The sequence below is a fragment of the Myxocyprinus asiaticus genome, chromosome 14, assembly GCF_019703515.2.
Source record: "Myxocyprinus asiaticus isolate MX2 ecotype Aquarium Trade chromosome 14, UBuf_Myxa_2, whole genome shotgun sequence".
Taxonomy (NCBI): Eukaryota; Metazoa; Chordata; class Actinopteri; order Cypriniformes; family Catostomidae; genus Myxocyprinus; species Myxocyprinus asiaticus.
In genome coordinates, this window is record NC_059357.1 from 19,379,776 (window position 1) to 19,401,284 (window position 21,509).

General features: G+C 39.8%; 1 protein-coding gene across 2 annotated transcripts in view; it reads right to left on the bottom strand.

The window, feature by feature from the left end:
* Positions 1-21,509, bottom strand: part of LOC127451497 (excitatory amino acid transporter 2-like) — a 41,809-nt gene extending 20,300 nt beyond the window's left edge. The window contains exons 1-4 of one of the 2 annotated variants that reach the window (XM_051716245.1): positions 21,381-21,509; positions 8,233-8,376; positions 7,592-7,744; positions 1,027-1,280 (exon numbers count right to left, since the gene is read on the bottom strand). In XM_051716245.1, the coding sequence (XP_051572205.1) occupies positions 1,027-1,280; positions 7,592-7,744; positions 8,233-8,371 (546 nt within the window). In that variant the 5' untranslated portion in view covers positions 8,372-8,376; positions 21,381-21,509. Of the gene's footprint in view, positions 1-1,026; positions 1,281-7,591; positions 7,745-8,232; positions 8,377-12,378; positions 12,482-21,380 lie in introns of those variants that run through there. The other variant, XM_051716244.1, reaches the window with a different exon arrangement.

Below are 21,509 nucleotides of genomic sequence, written 5' to 3' on the forward strand. Positions count from 1 at the left end.
GATCATAAACTGGCCTTTTTTTTACCATCAAATGGCAGGTTATTTTGCCTCTGACACTGGGATGACCATAACTACATTGATGGTTATCAATAATATCAAATTATAATATAAGTAATTGGACTTCTATATTCAGTTTGAATTAAATTAGAAGTTGATTGAACATAGAAATTCAAGTTTACTTAAAAAGACATTTAGCTCATTTAACAAGTTATACTGATTTAAGTCAGCTCTATGTTCTATTTGATCAACTTTGCCTCTTAAGTTGACACAAGTCAAAACTTTAGGGATGCACGAACATTTACTTTTTTAAATTGAACAATATTTTTTTTTGTGTATGTTCTTGCAACATGTGTAAGAACAAAGAAAGCACTCCGTGTAACATCATAAAGAAATATGTGTACACTTCCCGTAACTGTTGAGGCCGTTGCCATTTGGGTTCTTTACACATGAAGTCATGACCGCAAGGTGGAACTTTTATAACATTCTGGGTTTCAAACTTGGATGTTTTTAGAAATCTTGTAATAATGATAATTCTGACATGACTTAATGCATAACTCCATTCTAGATTTTTTTTGACACAGAATCACTTACATCGATGTCAAATGTTTATCATTTTCAGAAATGGAAATCTCCAGTACTACCACACTCAAGACTTGCTACAGCCTTCCAGATTTGCACTTTCTAAATGACAGAAATGCAGTAAAATGAAATTTAAAAATTTCAGCAGTGCAGAAAAAAGTTTCATTGCCTAAAAAGTCATATACAAATTGTCATGATGATCTCTCTTGTGGACGGGGCCCCAAAACTTTTACATTTTACATTAATTCATTTGGTAGATGTTTTTATCCAAAGCGCCTTACAGTGCATTCAAGTTATACATTTGATCAGTTTGTGTGTTCCCGGGGAATAGAACCCATGTGATGCTAGGGTCATGCTCTACCAGTTGAGCTACAGGAACCTCTGGTACATCACTGACCCAAAGTTCATAATGCTTGACACAGACACTATTTAGCAGTAAATATTTACCTGTTGAAAACAGGCCTGGACCAGGTTATCTGGAAAAAGGTTTCGGATAAGGTCTAGAAAGGCATCCATACTGCTGACTTCCTGGTTCTTGGGGGTAGAGCTGACCTGACCAGACCTGAGTTTTGGATTTCCAGGGTGAATTCCAAGAACTAAGATAACACCTAGAATTGCAGCAATTATTGTGGTGGACATGTAGTACACCATTGCTCTGGAGCCCATTCTTCCACTGGAGCGAGCATCCAGACCAGCTAGGCCTGCAAGCCAGAGAGAAAAAAGAGAGATCTTGGATATTGCATCAGCAGAGATACATAGTTCCTTCCTTGTGCTGTAGACACTTTGCAACATCAGAATCAGAATCAGAATGAGCTTTTTGGTGATAGGAGAAACAAGTGCACACAAAACATTACAGTGAGACACAGAATATAAAACAAGGTAGGAGTATAAATAGACATACAAATAATAGGACATATAACATAGAATGGCATATGTACATATGCAAGTGGTAGTATATGTGCAAGGTAGGGGTATGTACAGTTATTGAATTAAACATGATTGAATTTACATATGTACATGAAATATTTATTTACATGATTGCACTATTTGGGAGTCCTGAAGGCAGATTAACTGTTCGTGTGGAAAATGGCCTGAGGGTAAACTGTGTCAGCAGCTCCTGTGGCAGGTGGAACTTCCTCAGCTGGTGAAGGAAGTACAACCTCTGCTGAGCCTTCTTCACAATGAAGTCTATGTGGGTGTCCCTTTTCAGCTCCTGAGAGATGGTAGAGCCCAGGAACCTGAATGACTCCATTGCTGCCACAGTGTTGTTCAGGATGGTGGGGGGGCGGGGGGGCAGGGGATTTCTCCTGAAGTCCACTATCATCTCCACTGTTTTTAGCATGTTCAGCTCAAGGTTGTTGTGAATGCACCAGACAGCCAGCTGTTAAACCTTAGGCTGATGACCTTGGTGTTGTCTGCAAACTTCAGGAGCTTGACAAAGGGGTCCTTTGCAGTGCAGTCATTCGTAAACAGGGATAAGAGCAGTGGAGAGAGAACGCCTCCCTGAGGAGCACCAGTGTGGGTCCCGGATGTGCGTTTTCCTAGTCTCACTAGCTGCTGCCTATCTTTCAGAAAGCTGATGATCCATCGACAGATCGGGGTAGGCACGGAGAGCTGGGTCAGTTTGGTTAAGAGTAGATCAGGCATGATGGTATTGAAGGCTGAACTGAAGTCCACAAATATGATCCTTGCATAAGTCCCAGACCTGTTAAGGTGTTTCAGGATATAATGCAGTCCCATATTGACAGCATCATCCACAGACCTGTTTGCTCAGTAAGCAAACTGAGGGGGTCTAGCAGGGGTCTAGTGATGTCCTTCAGGTAGGCCAAAACCAGTCTCTCAAACGACTTCATGACCACAGACGTGAGAGAGACAGGTCTGTAGTCAATAAGTCCTATGATTTGGGGGTTTTTGGGGACCGGAATGATGGTGGAGTATTTGAAGCAGCAGGGAACTTCACACTGCTCCAGTGATCTATTGAAAATCTGTGTGAAGATGGGGGCCAGTTGGTCAGTGCAGACTTTCAGACAGGCAGGTTAAACACCACCTGGGCCTGAAGCTTTCCTAGTCTTCTGTTTCTTGAAGACCCGGCACACATCATCCTCACGGACCATAAGTGCAGGTTGGGTAGCAGGAGGGGGGAGGAGAGGGGTTGCAGGAGGTGTAAGTGGGTGTGTAATGAAGATCAGATAGGGGGAGGGGTGTGAGAGGGGTGTGAGACTGGGCTCAAACCTGCAGTAAAACACATTCAGGTCACCAGCCATTTGTTGATTGTCTACAGAGCGAGGGGGTTGGTGTCTTGTACTGGGGTGTTTCCTTCAGGCCTCTCCACACAGATGCAGGATCGTTGGCTGAAAACGTCTTGGTTACTGGTGTAACCTCTGTTCCCTGATGGAGGGAACGCGACGTTGTGTTGATGTAGTGACACAAGGGGTTCGATCTTGAGAGCCCTAATCACCTTTGCTTAAAATAGAAAAGGCCAATGAAAATTGGCGATTGGAATTTGCATGCCACTCTCCGCCCGGACATACGGGTTTAAAAGGAGATGGCGTGCATCACTCATTCAGATTTATGCTGAGGAGCCGATAGAGAGTCCCGGCCATGTCAGCGGCCGGTTCAGTGCCGCAGCAGGAGGGACACAACGTCTCGTTCCCTCAATCAGGGAACAGAGGTTACACCAGTAACCAAGACGTTCCCTGTCTGTCACTCACTCGACGTTGTGTCCATGTAGTGACATTAGGGGTTCCTATAGGAAACGCCTCAGGCGCTGAAACGTGTCACGAGGCATGGAAGAGTGGATACGGGCAAGCTGCTGGGTGCCTCGCAGCGAGCGCTCAAACACGTCGTGACCTTCCAGCGAGTTAGGTAAGGCATCTCCCTAGTCCCGTTATGGGGGGAGGAGGCACTTACCCAAGTAGGCTACCGGCGGTGCCTTTCTTAATTTGCTGTAAAGCAATCTCCCGCCAAGCACTTTCTAGAATAGCGCTGGGAAGTGCTCTTCCCTCTCCAGGAAGGAAAGCACTACGGAGAACACATCCTACCGGAGGGAGGTTAACATGTGGAGCATACCTCACATGGATTTACCAACAGGGAAGTACACATGTGGAATTATACTACAGGAGGACCCTATCTACAGAAAGCTCTGATGAGGGGAAACAGGCTTCACCTAAGGGGGAAACCGAACAGTGGAAACTCATCATATGGGATTACCAAGGGGGAATCACCACACATGGAGCACTGAGCCTGAGCACACAGGCTCACCTGAAAAGGGGAATACCATCAGTACTGGGCCTAGTGGCATTACTCCTCCGCCGTGTTCATCACCAAACAGTGCTAAGGAATTAAAGAGGTGTCCGAAGTTCACCAGCATGGGGAACTGTTGTGGACAAAAAAGAGCACATTATAACCTTTGAAAAAAGGGGAAAGGCGCAATGCAAGCGGTATACCCAACTGGCCGCCCGGTCTACCTGCTGTTACCGCATAACACTCGGGTCGAAACCAGGTCTATGCGTAGGTTATAAAACCTTGCAAAGGTATTGGGTGTAGCCCAACCCGCAGCTCTGCATATGTCTGCTAGAAAGGCCCACCTTGCCAGTGCCCAGGAGGATGCAACACCTCTAGTGGAGTGCACCCAGACTCCCAAGGGGCACAGCAAGTCCTGAGATTGGTATGCGAGGAAAATGGCATCCACAATTCAATGGGATAATCTTTGCTTGGAGACAGCTTTCCCCTTCTGCTGTCCTCCAAAACAGACAAAGAGCTGCTCCGAGCATCTAAAGCTCTATGTGCGGTCCAGATATATGCACAGGGCGCAAACTGGACACAGCAACAACAAGGCCTGGTCTTCCTCCTCTGAAGGGAGCGCTTGCAGGTTCACCACCTGGTCCCAAAAAGGAGTGGTGGGAACCTTGGGCACCTAAGCAGGCCGGGGTCTCAAGATCTGGTAACAGAGAGCGCCTGCAGGTCCCCCACCCTCTTGATGGAAGTGAGCGCCACCAGAAGGGCCATCTTCAGGGACAGAGTGCTGAGCTCGGCCTGCTCCAGGGGCTCAAAGAGGGCTCTCTGTAAGGCAGGTAGGACCACAGAGAGATCCCAAGAGGGGATCAGGCGCGGTCTAGGAGGATTCAACCTCCTCGCACCTTTGAGGAACCTGTTGATCAGGTCGCACTGTCGTGAGGGTCTCCCATCCAGTGTATCGTGGTGAGCTGCTATGGCAGCCACATACACTTTCAGGGTAGAGGGAGACTGCCATGTCCCCAGCCCTTCCTGAAGGAAAGACAGCACAGACCCGACAGCGCATCTCTGTGGGTCTTCCCCACGGGAAGAACACCAGTTAGCGAAAAGACGCCACTTCAAGGCATACAGCCGCCTCGTAGAGGGGGCCCTGTCCTGAGTGATCATGTCTACCACCACTGGCGGAAGACCTGCTAGGTCCCGTCCAGGAGCCAGATGTGGAGATTCCAGAGGTCTGACCGCAGGTGCTGGAGCATGCCTTGCCCCTGAGTGAGAAAGTCCTGCCTCAGGGGAATGCGCCAGGGAGGTGCTACTATCAGGAGCATCAGATCTGAGAACCAAGTCCGGTTGGGCCAGTATGGCGCAACGAACAGGACTTGCTGCTCGTCCTCCCTGACTTTACACAGAGTTTGTGCAATGAGGCTCACAGGAGGAAACGCATACTTGCGTAGCCCCCGAGGCCAGCTGTGCGCCAAGGCATCCGTGTCGAGGGGGGCCTCGGACAGGGAGTACCACAGGGGGCAGTGAGAGGAGTCTTGGGAGGCGAACAGGTCTACCTGTGTCTCCCCAAATCTCTCCCAAATTAGCTGGACTACGTGGGGGTGGAGACTTCACTCCCCGTGGAGCGTTACCTGCTGTGAGAGCACGTCCGCTGGACGGTTGAGGACGCCCGGAAGGTGAGTGGCTTGCAGAGACTTCAATGTCTGCTGACTCCAAAGGAGGAGGCAGCCGGCGAGTTGCAACATGCGACGCGAGCGTACGCTGCCTTGGGAGTTTATGTATGCTGCAGTCGCTGTGATGTCAGTTCAGACCAACACATGCTTGCTCTGAATCAACGGCCGGAGCCTCCTCAGGGCAAGCAATACCGCTAGCAACTCTAAGCAGTTGAATTGCCACTGGATGTGCCCTGTCCAGAGCCCCGACACTGCCTGCCCGTTGCACACGGTGCCCCAGCCTGAGTTCGAGGCGTCCGTCATGACCACAACGCACCTTGAGACCTGCTCTAGGGGAACACCTGCCTGTAGAAACGCAAGGTCCAACCAAGGGCTGAAAATCTGACGGCACGCCGCCATGCCAACCGTGCCAGCCTGCAGACTCAGGCTGCCAAAGCGCCCAGGGGAAGCACCACACTCGACCATGTGAGGGTGACCACTGATATGTGCCGTAAAAAATCCAGCAGCGTAGCATGAGGTGAGAGGACGAACACACAAGCATTCGGCTCCGAAGGAAAAATCTGAATGAGTGGTGCATGACATCTCCTTTTATACCCGTATGTCCGGGGCGGAGAGTGGCATGCAAATTCCACTCACCAGTTTTCACTGGCCTTTTCTATTTTAAGCAAAGGTGATTGGGGCTCTCAAGATCGAACCCCTAGTGTCACTACATCAACACAACGTCGAGTGAGTGACAGACAAGGAACTGTTTTTTCAGCTTTTCAGAGTAGCTTCTTTTAGCCACTCTAATCTCTGTGTGTTTCTGGCCTGGCTGTACAAGATTTTATCCCCACTTCTGTAAGCATCCTATTTGGCATGACGAATCAGTCTGAGTTTTGCTGAAAACCATGGTTTATCATTATTGAATGATAAAAAAAGCCCTTGTAGGATGCACATATCCTCACAGAAACTGATATATGATGTCACAGTATCTGGTATCAGGTATCAGCATTAGGTCTGTGGCTGCAGCTTCAAAAACACTCCAATCAGTGCATTCAAAGCAGGCTTGTAGTTCGAGCTCTGCTTCATTGGTCGATCTCTTTACAGTTCTTACTACAGGCTTAGCTGATTTTAGTTTCTGTTTGTAGGTCAGGAGAAGTTGAAACAGAGAGTCAGAGAGTCCTAAATCTGCATGTCGGACAGAGCGATATGCATCCTTTACAGTGGTGTAGCAGTGGTCCAGTATATTTCTGTCTCTGGTGGGGCATGTGATGTGTTGTTTGTATTTTGACAGTTCACGGGTGAGGTTAGCTTTATTTAAATTTCCCAGAATAATGACAAGAGAGTCCGGGTATTATTGCTCCATGTCTGTGATGTGATCAGCCAGCTGTTGCAGCGCTGCATTAACGCATGCTTGTGGCAGGATGTAAACACTCACCAGAATGAACGAGGAAAACTCCTGCAGCGATTAGAAAGGCTTACAGTTGACGAAGAGTGCTTCTAAATTAGGACAATTTCTTCAATGCTGTTACATCTGTACACCAACTTTCGTTGATGTAAAAGCATGTCCCACCACCTCTCGTTTTCCACTGATGATTCCGCAACACGATCCGCTCTGAACAGCTGGAAGCCTGGCAGATATAACACGCTGTCTGGGATGGCTTCATTCAGTCAGGTTGTTGTGAAACACAGAGCAGTTTTGTTAGAACAGTACTTATTTGTTTGAGTGAGCAGAAGCAATTCGTCCGTTTTGTGGGAGCGGACATTCGCTAGATGAATACTCTGCAGTGGAGTACTAAAGCCATGTTGACGGAGCTTCACAATCACGCCAGCGCGTTTCCCTCGCTTGCGTCTCTTGGATTGCTTGTAGAGCTGCGCCTCCAACTAAGACGTCTAACAAAACGTTCTAATAATCAAACACCGGCAATATTCTGCAGTTCTTCCCTGGTGAAACTGGTCGGGAAAGAGTGACAAAAAACATGACAAACAAACAAAAGTAACTAAAAAGCTAGAGAGCTCCACACTGAAGCAGCCATCCGCAGCGCCATCTTGCTCAACATGAATAATTAGTGTTAAAAATTCTTGTTAAATGGCAACAGAGCCACACAAAGGAACTGAAAACGGACCTGTAATGAGGCTGGAGATGATGAGGGGCAGGATGAGCATCTTCAACATTCTCATCAGGATGTCTCCAGGGAAGGAGATCAGCGTAAGGCTGTTTGTGCCCATATCAGGAACATACCGTAGCAACATCCCCAGCACTGTGCCTGCTATTACACCTGTGAGAATAAGAGTGTGTATGTTAATTACATCAGTTATGATTCCCTTGCTAATAAAAAGATGCGAATTGCAGCATTTTTGGAGTCTGGGCATTTCACATTTCTGAGCACCAATGCATAACTGTCCTGCATCTGCAACATTTAAAAAAATCACTGTTTTATAAACAGTGGCAGTATAATGGGGCTAACAAAAGAAGAATTGCTGGGAATTTGCTTGCTTGGTATATGTTTGCAGTTTGAAAGAGGATCATCGGTTGCAGTGTACTTTCACAGCTATCAAATCATGAACAAGGTTATTCTGAAAATGGTGAGAAGAGGAGAGATTAAAGAGTGGAGTATAAGGAAAGAGTGGATAAGCACTAGAGAGCAAGAAAGACATGGTAAACGGGGGATGGAGAGATTCAATTGGTTCAAGGTATAGTGCACACAAACCTGAAGTTGTACACAACAACAACAACACACTTATGCACACACAAACAGGGGCGCACCTAGCACAGTGAGGGCAAGGAGCAGGTTGCGTCCAAACCAGCCACATTGTTGGTGTGTAGTGTCTTTTAATCCGAGTTCCACTCCTTCATCCCCCTGCAATGCTCCACTTGTCTGGTTTCCCAAATGTTTATTTGTCATTCTATCTGCAAGAGTAAAATGAAGAGAAAAATGGAGAAAAAAATTAAGATCACTAAAAAGGAACATTTCACCCAGAAATGATATGGTCTGTTTCTAAACCAAAACCGATTGTATTGCTTCAGAAGACATGGATTAAACCATTCGAGTTTTATGAATTACTTTTATGCTGCACTTATGACATTTTTTGGAGCTTGAAAGTGTTGGACTACATTGACTTGCATTGTATGGACAAAAACACCTCATATCTCCATTGAAATATCTTTGTTTTGTTCCGCAGAAGAAAGTCATCTGAGTTTGATACGCCTTCTTTCTATATACACTACCATTCAAAAGTTTAGGGTCACTTACTCATTCTATATATATATATTTTTTTTTCACATTTTAGAATAATAGTAAAGTCATCACTGATATGGAATACTAGAAATGGAAATATGGGAATTATGTTGTGACTAAAAAAATCCAAAATAAATCAAAACTATGTTATATTTTAGCATCTTCAGAGTGGCCATACTTTGCCTAGATTTTGCAGAAATGTACTCTTGGCATTTTCTCAACCAACTTCTTGAGGTATCACCCTGGGATGCTTTTTATACAGTATTGAAGGAGTTCCCATCTATATGCTGGGCACTTAGTAGCTGCTTTTCTCAATTATTCGGTCCAAGCCATCCATTTCAAAAACATTTATTTTTTTTATTTTTTAAATAACATTTTAGTTTTGTAATTAAATAAATTAATATTTTGGCACAATTATATTTTTGTCAACAAAACTAATTTCAAACATTTAAGCATACGCCTTCAGATCAAAAGGTTTTTAAGATCATGAGAAACATTTCAGGCAAGTGACCCCAAACTTTTGAACAGAAGTGTATATTAGTATCATTATAGATTGCGGTTTATTCACAAAGCTCTGTGTGCCTGGCAAAATTTACCTTGCGCTATAACCACCCGAGGAAAGCAGGTGGTAAACTGAATTTTATTTGGCATGGCAGCAATAATTCATTAAATAATTATCAAATGATTGAGAAGAATGTCAAAACCTGGCATGTATATACACTATAAGCACACTGTTGTCAAACACACTTTCAGCATGTTAAGGAGATGATCACTGTGGAGAAGCGATGCGGTACTGTCCTGGCAGAGTGAGCCAGAGCACGTTGGTCTGATCAGGGCAGTCTCACCGTACCAACTTTTTGTAACCCAACCACATCCCTAAACCCAGCCACTAATATAACAAGAGTATAACCAACCACCAATATAAAAGACATAAAGCAGATATAAGTACAGTCACAATAACTTACCAAACAACTCATGTTGCATTTAAAGTCTTCTGAAACCACAAGATAGTTCAGTGTGAGGAACAGAGTGAAACTGAAGTGAACATTCAGTCATGAGAGTGTGTAGGTCTGCTGCATCCTCCACAATGTAACACTCAGATCCGTCCCACAAGATGGATTGCGACACACAAATTGCGTCCAGCACAGATTTTATTTTGTATTTTTTTTGGCGCGGTTGGCTTATATACATAATTAATTTAATGATCGGCCTTTATACCAGTGCAGATAATATGTGCAAATAAATATACTACTATCGATTAACAACCACAGAGCTCATGGTATCTCTTTTAAGCTTTATCAGATATCGTTGAAAATGAATTAGTCTATAGAGAAAATGAATGGGATTTCAATCTCCAGAACTAGACTGTTGCACTCTATTGGTTGAGCATATGTTGCTATTTCAGGCTGTTGGGTATATACTCAAACAAACAGTTTAATGTTTAGTTCATGAGTTTGAATGTCCACATAGCCCCTGAAGTGGAAATGGTAAACAGATTGTTAAGGGTAAACAAATTTGGCCTGCTGTCTGTAAAGAAGGGGCTCGAGCATGAGGGGCTTGAGCATGCGGCTCGTCTCAAGCTCTGAGTCCCCCCCCGCCCCCTAATTGCACATAGCAAAAAATCAGAAACATAGCCAGTTTATATCCACATATAAAAGTAGCCCAGATCAGAATTGAAAGTGTCACATTCAGTGTAATTTTTGCTTTTCACACTGTCATCCAAAAATCAGTTATGTCACATGTGAGATAAGACATGAGATTTGAACCACATTCAGTTGCAACATACAGTACATACTGTATAGCCATTTTTGCCTTTTTTCATCTGCATCAATCTGTTGGTGCTTTTGTGATCCGCATGATTGCTGCAAGTATGAAACAAGAGTCTAGTAAGAGATTTACCCATTCAACTCCTGTGAGTCACGTGCATCTCAGAATACAACACACAGCTTAAAGATGTTTTTCTCCAAGGCTCCGCCTCTTTTATGGAGTCAAATCAACATATACTAAAATGGAGCCCTGGATCAGTCGTCAGTGCATATATTGTGCTGAGATCACCCAACACAAAGAAACAACAGAACCAGAAAGGCTGACAGAAAACATTGTAACCCCTTTTCAATCTTTTAATCTTTTAAACTGCTACTTTTTAAGCTTTCACTGACACGCACACACACAGATGCACCCTTGTACACACAGCGTCAAACCTCCATATGGCAATAATACACAACTCCTGTTCCTTTATAATAATATAAGAACTGACTGCCAAGTAGAACCAATGAGCATTTCATCAAGCCCACTCCATTACAAACATCTGCATGAAGTGGATCACTGATTGAAGTTGGAGAAAAATCATTGCAGCAGTTAACAGTGAGTTATGAGACGTATAAACACACATGTTCAGCAAAAAGCATATTCAAAGTGCTCAAAGGCATTATGACATTTATGTTTACTAACAAACTCTTGCCATTTGAGTGAAGAATAATTCTCAGTCTGAAATAAGAATATTAAACTACATGATTCCCAGGGTATTTTGGAATTTTAAAATGATGATTTCCAGGCCTGGAAAAGTCATGGAAATTAATTAAATCTTTGTAAATTTATACAGAAAATATACTTTTTCCAGTTTTACTAGATATTACTTGCTAATAACTTTTTCTTGAGAGAAATAAAGTAGTCTTCCTCCCAAAAGGTGAGTCCACCATTGGGCTGCATTTAAATCTTCATTTTTGTGCCTTATAATGGAGACATTTCTGCACTAATAAGTTAACTAATGTTAACATATACAACCTTTAAAGGAATATTCAAGGGTTCAGTACAAGTTAAGCTTAATCGACAGCATTTGTGGCATAATGTTGATTACTAACTATAAAAGTCGAGGTAAAAATCAAGGTGACTGATTCACTTACAATAAGTGTGTGGAGCCAATTTTTGATGGTTTAAAGGCAGAAATGTGAAGCTTAAAATTTAATAAAAGCACTTTCATTAATCAGCCTGTTAAAATTGTGCATTATTTGAACTGTAAAGTTGTTTAAATTGTTTTATGGTCATTTTAGGGTTTATGGCATTATGTCGTCATTGCTACGAAGTCATAATATTCAATATAACTTTACACAGAAAGGTTATTAAGCAATATTATCACACTAAAATCATGTTAACACACATATTGTTTATGTCTTGTGGCTATACTTTTGAAACAGTGAGTATTTTAACATTTACAGATTAGCCCCATTCACTTCCATTGTAAGTGCTTCACTGGAACCTCGATTTTTGCTTTTTTTTAAAGAAAAGGAGGGACCAGTCGAAATACATTTTTATGGTAATCAACATTATGCCACAAATTCTGTTGATTGAGCTTAACTTTTATTGAACTCAGAATATAACTTTAATGTAAAAATGTACAGTATATGCACAAGTACAGTATTGTTCATTGATAGTTTGTTAATTAATATAGTTAACTAATGTTAACAAATACAACCTTAGTGTAAAGTGTTACTATTTAAATCTATTAATTGTAAAGGGTTGATACCTGACATACAATTGGAAATCCATCTTAGCATCTTTAAAAAAAAAATTTTTTTTTAAATCTATCCAATAATCCCGAATGCCTGGAAAGGTAATGAAATTTCACTGGTCAAAAGTTTTGGAAACCCTGAAACTAGACAAGAAAAAATACTTACCCAAGTTTGTTTTGACGTGGTGTGATGTTGTCTTGGCCTTTTTCCCCATTCTGTTTTTACCATTTTCATGCGGTGTGTCATTCTGACCCTTTGGCACATCTGCCATCCATCTCTCTTTCTTTCTCGGGATGTTCCCTGTCCTACTCATCTGCTTGTTCTTCATCTCAGATTTAAACTAAAACAACAGTTGCCGCTTAGACATAAAGACGGATTGGCAGTGTGTGTGCTGAAATGTTATTTTTTAGGGGGAGGGTGGGAAATCATTTGCCAAGTTTCAACTGCATATACTTAATCCTCTGTGAACTCAGCCTCATGAGGGGAGAGATGGTGAGAAAGAGAAAGAGAGAAAAGGCTTATGACCCTGCATGATTCTGCATCGTTTTACAATACTTCACAATTTCCCCTGAAGTCATAAGCTTAAACCTGTTTTCACAAATTTCTCCAAATTCAAACACAGGTAACAACATGCAAGAACTGTGCCTGTAAAACATGAATTCTACAAAATTGTTCTAATCCTTGATTTTGTGTTTTGTTTTTGTTTTTTCAGAGAGAAGGTACCAGGTATAATGGACTCCGTCAGTGCAGGTACACAGCAACAGCTGGAGGTTACAGCTTCCAAGAACGGTCACGATATTCGTGATTGAAATAAATTAATAATCTGCTACATTGAGAAAAAACTACTCAAACTGTGAGTCAACAATCAACAAATTAATTTACAATGACCTCAGAGGAATTAAAGTAGGATTTACATGAGGACAGGCCATGCAGGACAAACAGAGATGATAGTGAAATGTAGACAGAGTTAGTTTATCTAGCGACAATGAAACAAACAATTTCTCAAGATCTTTAAGCCTTGATGTAATTCTTTAAGATCAGCCATTATGTCACAATGCATCTCTCCCCCTATAGAGTTTATGACTCTGTCTTCTCCACCAATCCAGACTGATTTATGGAAAAGAACTTAAACAGGATTGGCAAACTAATATTAAAGCTTTGGCTGTCAGCCTATGCCAAGTGGGCAATTTGATTGGATGGCCAAGGTATCTCAGATAGTGGTGATCTGGGATTGGCTGAACAGTGGTGATGTGGATCACCGAAACATGCCATTCCATGCTCAATCTGTCTGTTCATATGCCGAGATTATAATGATCCTAGATAAGCACAGACTCCTGATGAACATGCCAGCAAATGTGCATACAGAATCAGAAGGGAAAATTGTTGTGTGTGTTGTTCTAGAGCAGAGGTGCCCAAACTTTTTTCTATGAAGGGCCAAAAATCAAACTTGATTGAGGGCAGTGGGCCAAAAGTAAATGTTAAATATATCAAACTGTATTATTTTTAAATGAAAAATTAATACTGCAAAACACACAGAACTCTATACTCCTATAGAGTACTCCTATAGTGTCCTATACTTGCACAATGCACATAATGGATTTCAACATAATTTTTATTTATGTTCTGTTTCTTTCTCATTTGTGAGTCACTTTGGATAAAATGTCTGCTAAACGACTAAATGTAAGCGTATCTTAAAATATGGTTACTGTCTCTTTAAAGGTGCAATAAGTAACAATTTTCATGTAATATTCGCACCTTTTTTGCCAATGTGTGAACGGCTTGTAATGCAACTTAAAAAATTAGCCCTTCCTGGACTTCCAAGGTTGCCTATTAAAGTCTGTAGACTGATTTTCATGCGAAGGGAGTGGGTCGCTTTTGCCGGGAAAATCCAAAGGATGTGATGTTTATGCACGCTCCCGAGAGCCTTGCCTCAGTAATAGCTTCTCTTCCGCTATTCAACAGCGACAGCAAACTACAACACTTGGTAACGTTGTCTTAGAGATGGAATCCAGCAAATGTCCAGCTCCCAGCACAACACCGACTCCTACACAAACTCAGAGTAAGGCTAAGCATGATCGTGTTCGAGCAAAAACTAGAGTGATCAACGACAGGGCATTTGATTCCTGGAGGGAACTTCGTTCGGTTTTGGGGATCAAAACCGACCCTGAATTGGCGTTCGTCTTATTGGACAGGTAAGCTTAAATAACTGCAAAGCATGTGAAATATAGTGCCATAAGGACTGATCTGTGTAATTTTAGCTAAACTACAATAATACATGAAATGAATGCTAGACAATGTTCAAGATAATGCAAAAAGCTCTATTCATTAGTGTAACGTAACTTGGTTATACAGACATTATATATAATCTATTATTATAAAATTATAGCGCATTGATATATCAAAATGACAGTTGTGATGGAATCACATCAATACTGAATTGTGTCAACATATTTATAATGTACAGTCTATTTTATAAACAGCTACTGTCATCATCCACCAGATTTAGCTAACAGCTATTGATGAAGCTGGCTAGCTAGCTAACGCTGACATAGGCTATCGTATAAATGCAGTCAATGTATCATGCAAAGAAAAGCGATTACTTCAAACTACAGTCTCGCATAGTCAGACCTATATCCACACTTTGTTTTAGCCCTGTTCCAGCACTGGAGAGTCAAATATAATATACAGTCTCAAAGTTTGTAGTAAAACAATCATAACTGTGTAATTTTAATTATGCTACCTCATCTGTCAGCATGATGCCAGTGAATCACGTTGTCTCTTTGTACATTACATCATTGTTTTGGTCGAAGTTCATTAATGCTGACTGATGAGGTAGCATAATTAAAATTACACAGTTATGATTGTTTTACTACAAACTTTGAGTCCCTATGGTGTGTGTGCTCGAGCACGAGCAACAGGTAGCTGGCTGCAGTTCACTTAACGGCCACAGGTGTCATTAATAACAAGGGTTTCTGAATCTTACATACTGCACCTTTAAGAACAGCGCATCTCCTCACATTGAACACACGGTAGTTCTGTGCAGTTTTAGAGAGATGAAGATACAATGGCGTGACGTAATACTATCAAGTAGGATATAGTTTTGTTTTGTGACAAATAAGATATTAAAGATATTTCTTATCATAGACCTAGTCTACACCTTGTCCTGGATTTCACTCAGTATTACCATTTATTGGGACTGCTAAATGTAATAGGATTATTTAATTAAACAATGCTGTAAAAAGTTTTTGCATAGTTAATGCATTTAGCCTATACTTACGTTTCCTGTTGTGATATCAAAAACGTGAATTGTACTTTTGCTTCTTTTCTTAAGAGAGGATGATTAAGGCTGAATGCATTACATTATGAAAGGAAATAAAAGCTACGAAGCACATTTCTGCAAATTAAAAAAATGGAGATGCCTAGTAATTTCGTTGACTCAAAAATATGATTATGATTAAGAACCTCCCGAAATATGGCATTGTATCTTATGGTTATTAAAAAACTTTCAGCTATCTGTTTTTAAATGAGACATCCTCACGTTTGACAAACGAATTACAGTATGATGCACACAGATGTTATAAACACCCCAAAACGGGGTTTAGTCAGAATAAGATGAAATATGAAGAATTAATTTACTGCATTAACGTTTTTGTCTAGCTGGCAGGGCAGAAAAAGGATTTTTGAGAGTCCTGGTCTGTTAATTTATAGTGCTTGTCGTAATGTAATGCAGTGTTTGGAGTGAATGGAACTGTTGTCTATATTGAAATGCTCCCTCACCTGACTTTATCAAATCCGCTTCACGGATATGAAATACTGCACAACATATAGTGCGCATTCAAGACATATTTCATTTCGGATGACTGTACGCACTGTTCCGCGAGTCCACCTAATTACCTGTCATTTCTTGACACTGCTTCAGTTCCCGCTCCTTTTTAAACCAACGGTTCTGTCTGGAGGTATTGAAGGCACACCTCCGACTTTGGAGCTGGCCAATCATAGTGAAGATTTTGGGGTGGCACCTGGGATGGCCAATGGAGCGAACTTTCAGACAGCACTTATTTAAAGGCCACTGAAGTACGCATATACATTTAAAAAAATTAAATCACTTATACTCTCTACTTTTCAAATAAGCTATAGTTTTTGTAATGCAAAAATAAAACAAAAAATGTTTAAACAAAAAGATTCATTAAAAACGAAGAGCTGCATCAATGCCATATATATATTCTATTTTTTCCCATTTTGTCATCTATGGCAAGGCAGGCCAAATCAAAGGTCATCACGGGCCAACTTTGGCCCGCGGGCCCTAGTTTGGGCACCTCTGTTCTAGAGAGTATGAATGGTGCTCCAAGAGGAATCTGATGTTTAGTTTACACTGAACAGTTCTACATTTCAGGTGATGTTTTATCACAAAAACCCATCATCAATGTACTGCTATTTTTTATTTTTATTTTTATTTTTATTTTTTTTTATCCCCTTTTCTCCCCAATTTGGAATGCTCAATTCCCACTACTTAATTTTTTCTGCTCTATTTATTTCATCACAAAATAATTTTATTCAGGGAATACATACTGTACGTATGTATACATACATTTGCTTATGTTTGCATAGACACCATACCAAAACATACAATATTTACGTATTGACAGTATCTAAAACATAATCATTTTTCATATTACTTTAACAACTTTAGATACGTACAGCTGTACACGTATCCTTATTGGATTCATGAATATTTAATTAATGGAATTAATAGGCTAATTTTATTACATTTATAATCAATGAGATTAATTAAATATTTAATGCCATCACATTAATTTAACACACTTACTAAATTTGTCATTATAATGGTTTCACTCTGTTCTGTCCCAGAGAGCACACACAGATGTCTGTTTTAGAACTTTTCATCTGGAAAGCGTCACTTAATAATTAACATCTGCTAAACAGCTTAAAAAGACCATAATTACAAACATTCTAAACATCTGCTGAATGTCTTATTGAAATTCAAGATGTACTTATTGACATACGTCTACTGCAGATGAGCAAACAAAGTAAAATAATACGTCTTTCAGATATAAACACACACACATTAATAAATAGAAGTCTGGGTTATGTATGTGTGCAATCAGGGGTGTCATTTCTGGTGCCGTTAAACATGTAATTTTTATTTTGTTTGATGCAAATTGACTTTGCAGAGTAAGTAAAAATAAATAAATAAATAAAATAAGCCACAAAAGCACAAAAAACAAAACAATAATAAAAGTAATCCATTTTATTGTGTATTCCGTATGTATTCCGGATTCGTCAATATTTTACATTTCTAAAGCTGTAAATACGATTTCTTTAAATTTCTGTAAATACGAATACATTCTTTCTCTCCCAATCCGATTCTGATACATTTATTCTCAGTATCAGCCTAGACCGATCACGATCTGATACCAGTGTTGTATTTTCCTTAATCAGTTTAGAATATCTATTCTTTACTGGGTGGAAGCGATTGGGGGTACACTTTTATGTGTAAAGTAACACAAACTTCTAACTACACATTATTTCTTTATAATATATATATATATATATATATATATATATATATATATAAAAGAAATAAGATACAAATGTGTACCCTATTAAGAAAAAACTTTATTATTAACTTGTCTACTGGATAATGCAGCAGCAAATATAACAATAATTCTAGTGAAAATCTTTTAAAATCAGTTGAAAAGATGCCAGTTCTCTTTGCACATTTTTTTTTTCAGCTTGTATCTGGTCTTAAATTAAATCAAATCTCTTTTTGTTCACTTTAAATGTAATTGCATTTCGCTTTCCAATCACCCTTTTTTTTTTTTTTTTTTTGGAAACCAGCCAACTTAAATATTACTGTAATTTGTAAAATAATAATAATAAATAATAATTATTCTTCTTATTATTAAATCTGAAAAATTTATTAAAAACAATTTAAATTTCAGTCGTAATTTCTTAACTTTAAAAACCTCTGGTTTTTATTTTGGTAGAACACTCCAGGAAGACTTTTGAGTGTTTGTAGTTCACAATAGTTTAATTCACTTTTCATTGAAAAATTGTTCTAATGCTCCTCCTATCGAGCATCTACATCTGAGATGGAGTTCGGTTTAGCACTAGCATATTGAACACCGCTCTTATAAGAGCCTTGTGTCCAATCAGTGAGTTAAACTAGTATATATATATATATATATATATATATATATATATATATATATATACTACCAGTGAAAAGTTTTGAAACTCTTGACTGAGATGTTTCTCATGATCTTAAAAATCTTTTGATCTGAAGGTGTATGCTTAAATGTTTGAAATTAATTTTGTAGACAAAAATATAATTGTGCCACCATATTCATTTATTTAATTACAAAACTAACAAATTATAAAAAAATAAAAATAAAAAAAACATTTTTGAAATGGATGACTTGGACCAAATAATAAAGAAAGCAGCCAATAAGTGCCCAACATAGATGGGAACTCCTTCAATACTGTTTAAAAATCATCCCAGGGTGATTCCTCAAGAAGTTGGTTCGAGAAAATGTCAAGAGTACATGTCTGCAAATTCTAGGCAAAGGGTGACTACTTTGAAGATGCTAAAATATAACACAGTTTTGATTTATTTTGGATTTTGTTTAGACACAACATAATTCCCATAGTTTCATTTATGTTATTCCATACTTATGATGACTTTATTTTTATTCTACAATGTGAAGAAAAAAAAAATAATAATAAAGAATAAGTATGTTTCAAAACTTTTGACCGGTAATATAATATATATATATATATATATATATATATATATATATATATATATATATATATATATATATTTTTTTTTTTTTTTTTTTTTTTAATAAGCTGCCTATTTGATTATGTGTTTGATGATGTTAATTTGTATAACAAGGTTTTATGTGTAGACACTGAATGTGTGGTCTGTCTCTCTGTGTGTATGTGTGTGTGGGGGATTATTTTCTGGTGCTGATTGTTTGGCTTTGCAAAGGGATAGAGTTATAATCCCATAACTCTGCCTCAATGAGAGAAAGCAGCACAGTGACTGACTGCACAAAACGCACACACACACACACACACACACACACACACACACACACACACGCACGCATGCACGCACGCATGCACACACACACTCACACATACACACACACACACACACACACACATGTAGGTGCAGCTATCCTTATGAGGACTCTCCATAGACATAATGATTTTTATACTGTATGAACTATAGATTATATCCCCTAACCCTAACCCTACCCCTAAACCTAACCCTCACAAAAAACTTTCTGCATTTTTACATTTTCAAAAAAACATCGTTTAGTATGTTTTTTAAGAGATTTGAATTATGGGGACATTATAAATGTCCTCATAAACCACATTTATAGCATAATACCCTTGTAATTACCAGTTTGTAACCTAAAAAATTGTCCTCATAAACCACCCAAACCCGCCACACACACACACATACACACACACACACACACACACACACACACACACACACACACACACACACACACATTTACTTGTCTAACTGAGGATGTACCATAGTCTTTAACTGCTTTTATACAAAGCTAATTACATTTACTACACCCTTACCCTTATAAGACATTTATTTTTAGTTTTATTATGTTTATTACGTTTTCCTTGTGGGGTCCCAGGGCTGGTCCCCACAATGTAGTTGATATTGAAGGTTTTACTATCCTTGTGAGCAACTTTGGTCCCCACAATTTAGGCAACATCTGACCCTATGAACTAAGGCACAAATCTCATTAACCTCATTAACAAATCTAAGTATACCTCATAGACTGTACACATTTCAATTGTATAGGGCTCCACAATCATTTACACATCAATCAATCAATCAGTCAATCAATCAATCAATCAATCAACCGATCGATCGATCTTTCTGTCGTTCTGTCCGTCTGTCTCTTTAGTGAGCATACACATTTATAGAGTTTTGGGTTCCTTGCCATGGCTTTGGCATGCTCTCTGGGGGCCTAAAGAAAATCATTTTTAAAGCATAATTTTCAATTACATTTTTATTTAAACGGCTGAAGGACCTTAAGACATTACAGCATTGTTTTCTGTTACAGCATCATTTTCTGTAAAGCTGTCTTGAAACGATGTGTGTTGTGAAAAGCGCTATACAAATAAAATGACTTGACATTTGAACATGCAGGTAGTAGTCCATCTGAGGGGCTTATTCTTTTGCATGTGTAGATGTGCAGATGTGCATGGGGTCATCTTGACAGTACTTAACCACACATGCACATACACACATACGTGCATACACCCTCCCTCCCCTTTTCGCCTCTATCTCTGACTATAATCTGAGTGTATTAATCTGTTGTTTGAACTCCTTAAGCACAGACTGTCTATCACATTTGCTCGTCTCACCCTACTAAAGCTTTGCTATTTATAAATCCCCAATTCCCCATCTCTCTGTCTTTCTCTGTCTCTCTCCTGCAAGTTCTTCCTGAACTGTGCCCCATAGGAACTTTCATTTTACCATCCTAAATCCCTGTCAATCTGTCTTTAAGATCTCTCACTCTGTCTGCGGAACCAACTCTTTCAGTAGTTCATTGCTGAATCTGCAGGATTCTACTCACAGTGACAAACCTTCTTCCACATATCTGACCTGTATGTGAGCCAATGTCTAGCCAACCATCTATCCATGACTGAATCACTCCTCTTTGAGTAATGCCCCTAACGAGTCATTCCTCATTCATAATCCGCATTCTTAAAACCATCCATCATCTCTCTGACATTTTACACTTGCCGGCTGATTGGAGCTATTTGTGAAGTGATATATGCTGTTAACAGCGACTGCATACACAAAAACAACACTTACTCTGTGAAATAATAGAGCACACTCCAGCAATCATGGATGGTTAAAGCTAGCCACCATATAAGAATTTCATAAGAATTTATGAAGATGACTTTATGTCTACTGTGTACTGTTGTGTCATGTCATAATAAAACAACCCAAAAACAACTGTTTGAGATTTTGATTTAAGCAGTTCGCAGTAGAGTAAGTTTTATGAAATATTGATAAAGGACGAGTTTAAACAGATGAAAAGAGGCAAGAACAGAATGGAAGACTGCAGTCGTTCATATCCTGTTCATATTCTTACCTGTGCTGTTGTGCCGTCTCCCATCCAACCAGACTGAGGCATTAGGAAAGAGACATTTGGAAAGAATGGACAGAGGGTGAGAAAGAGAGAGATGGAGTGAGACAGAGAGAGTGAGAAAGAGAGGAGGCA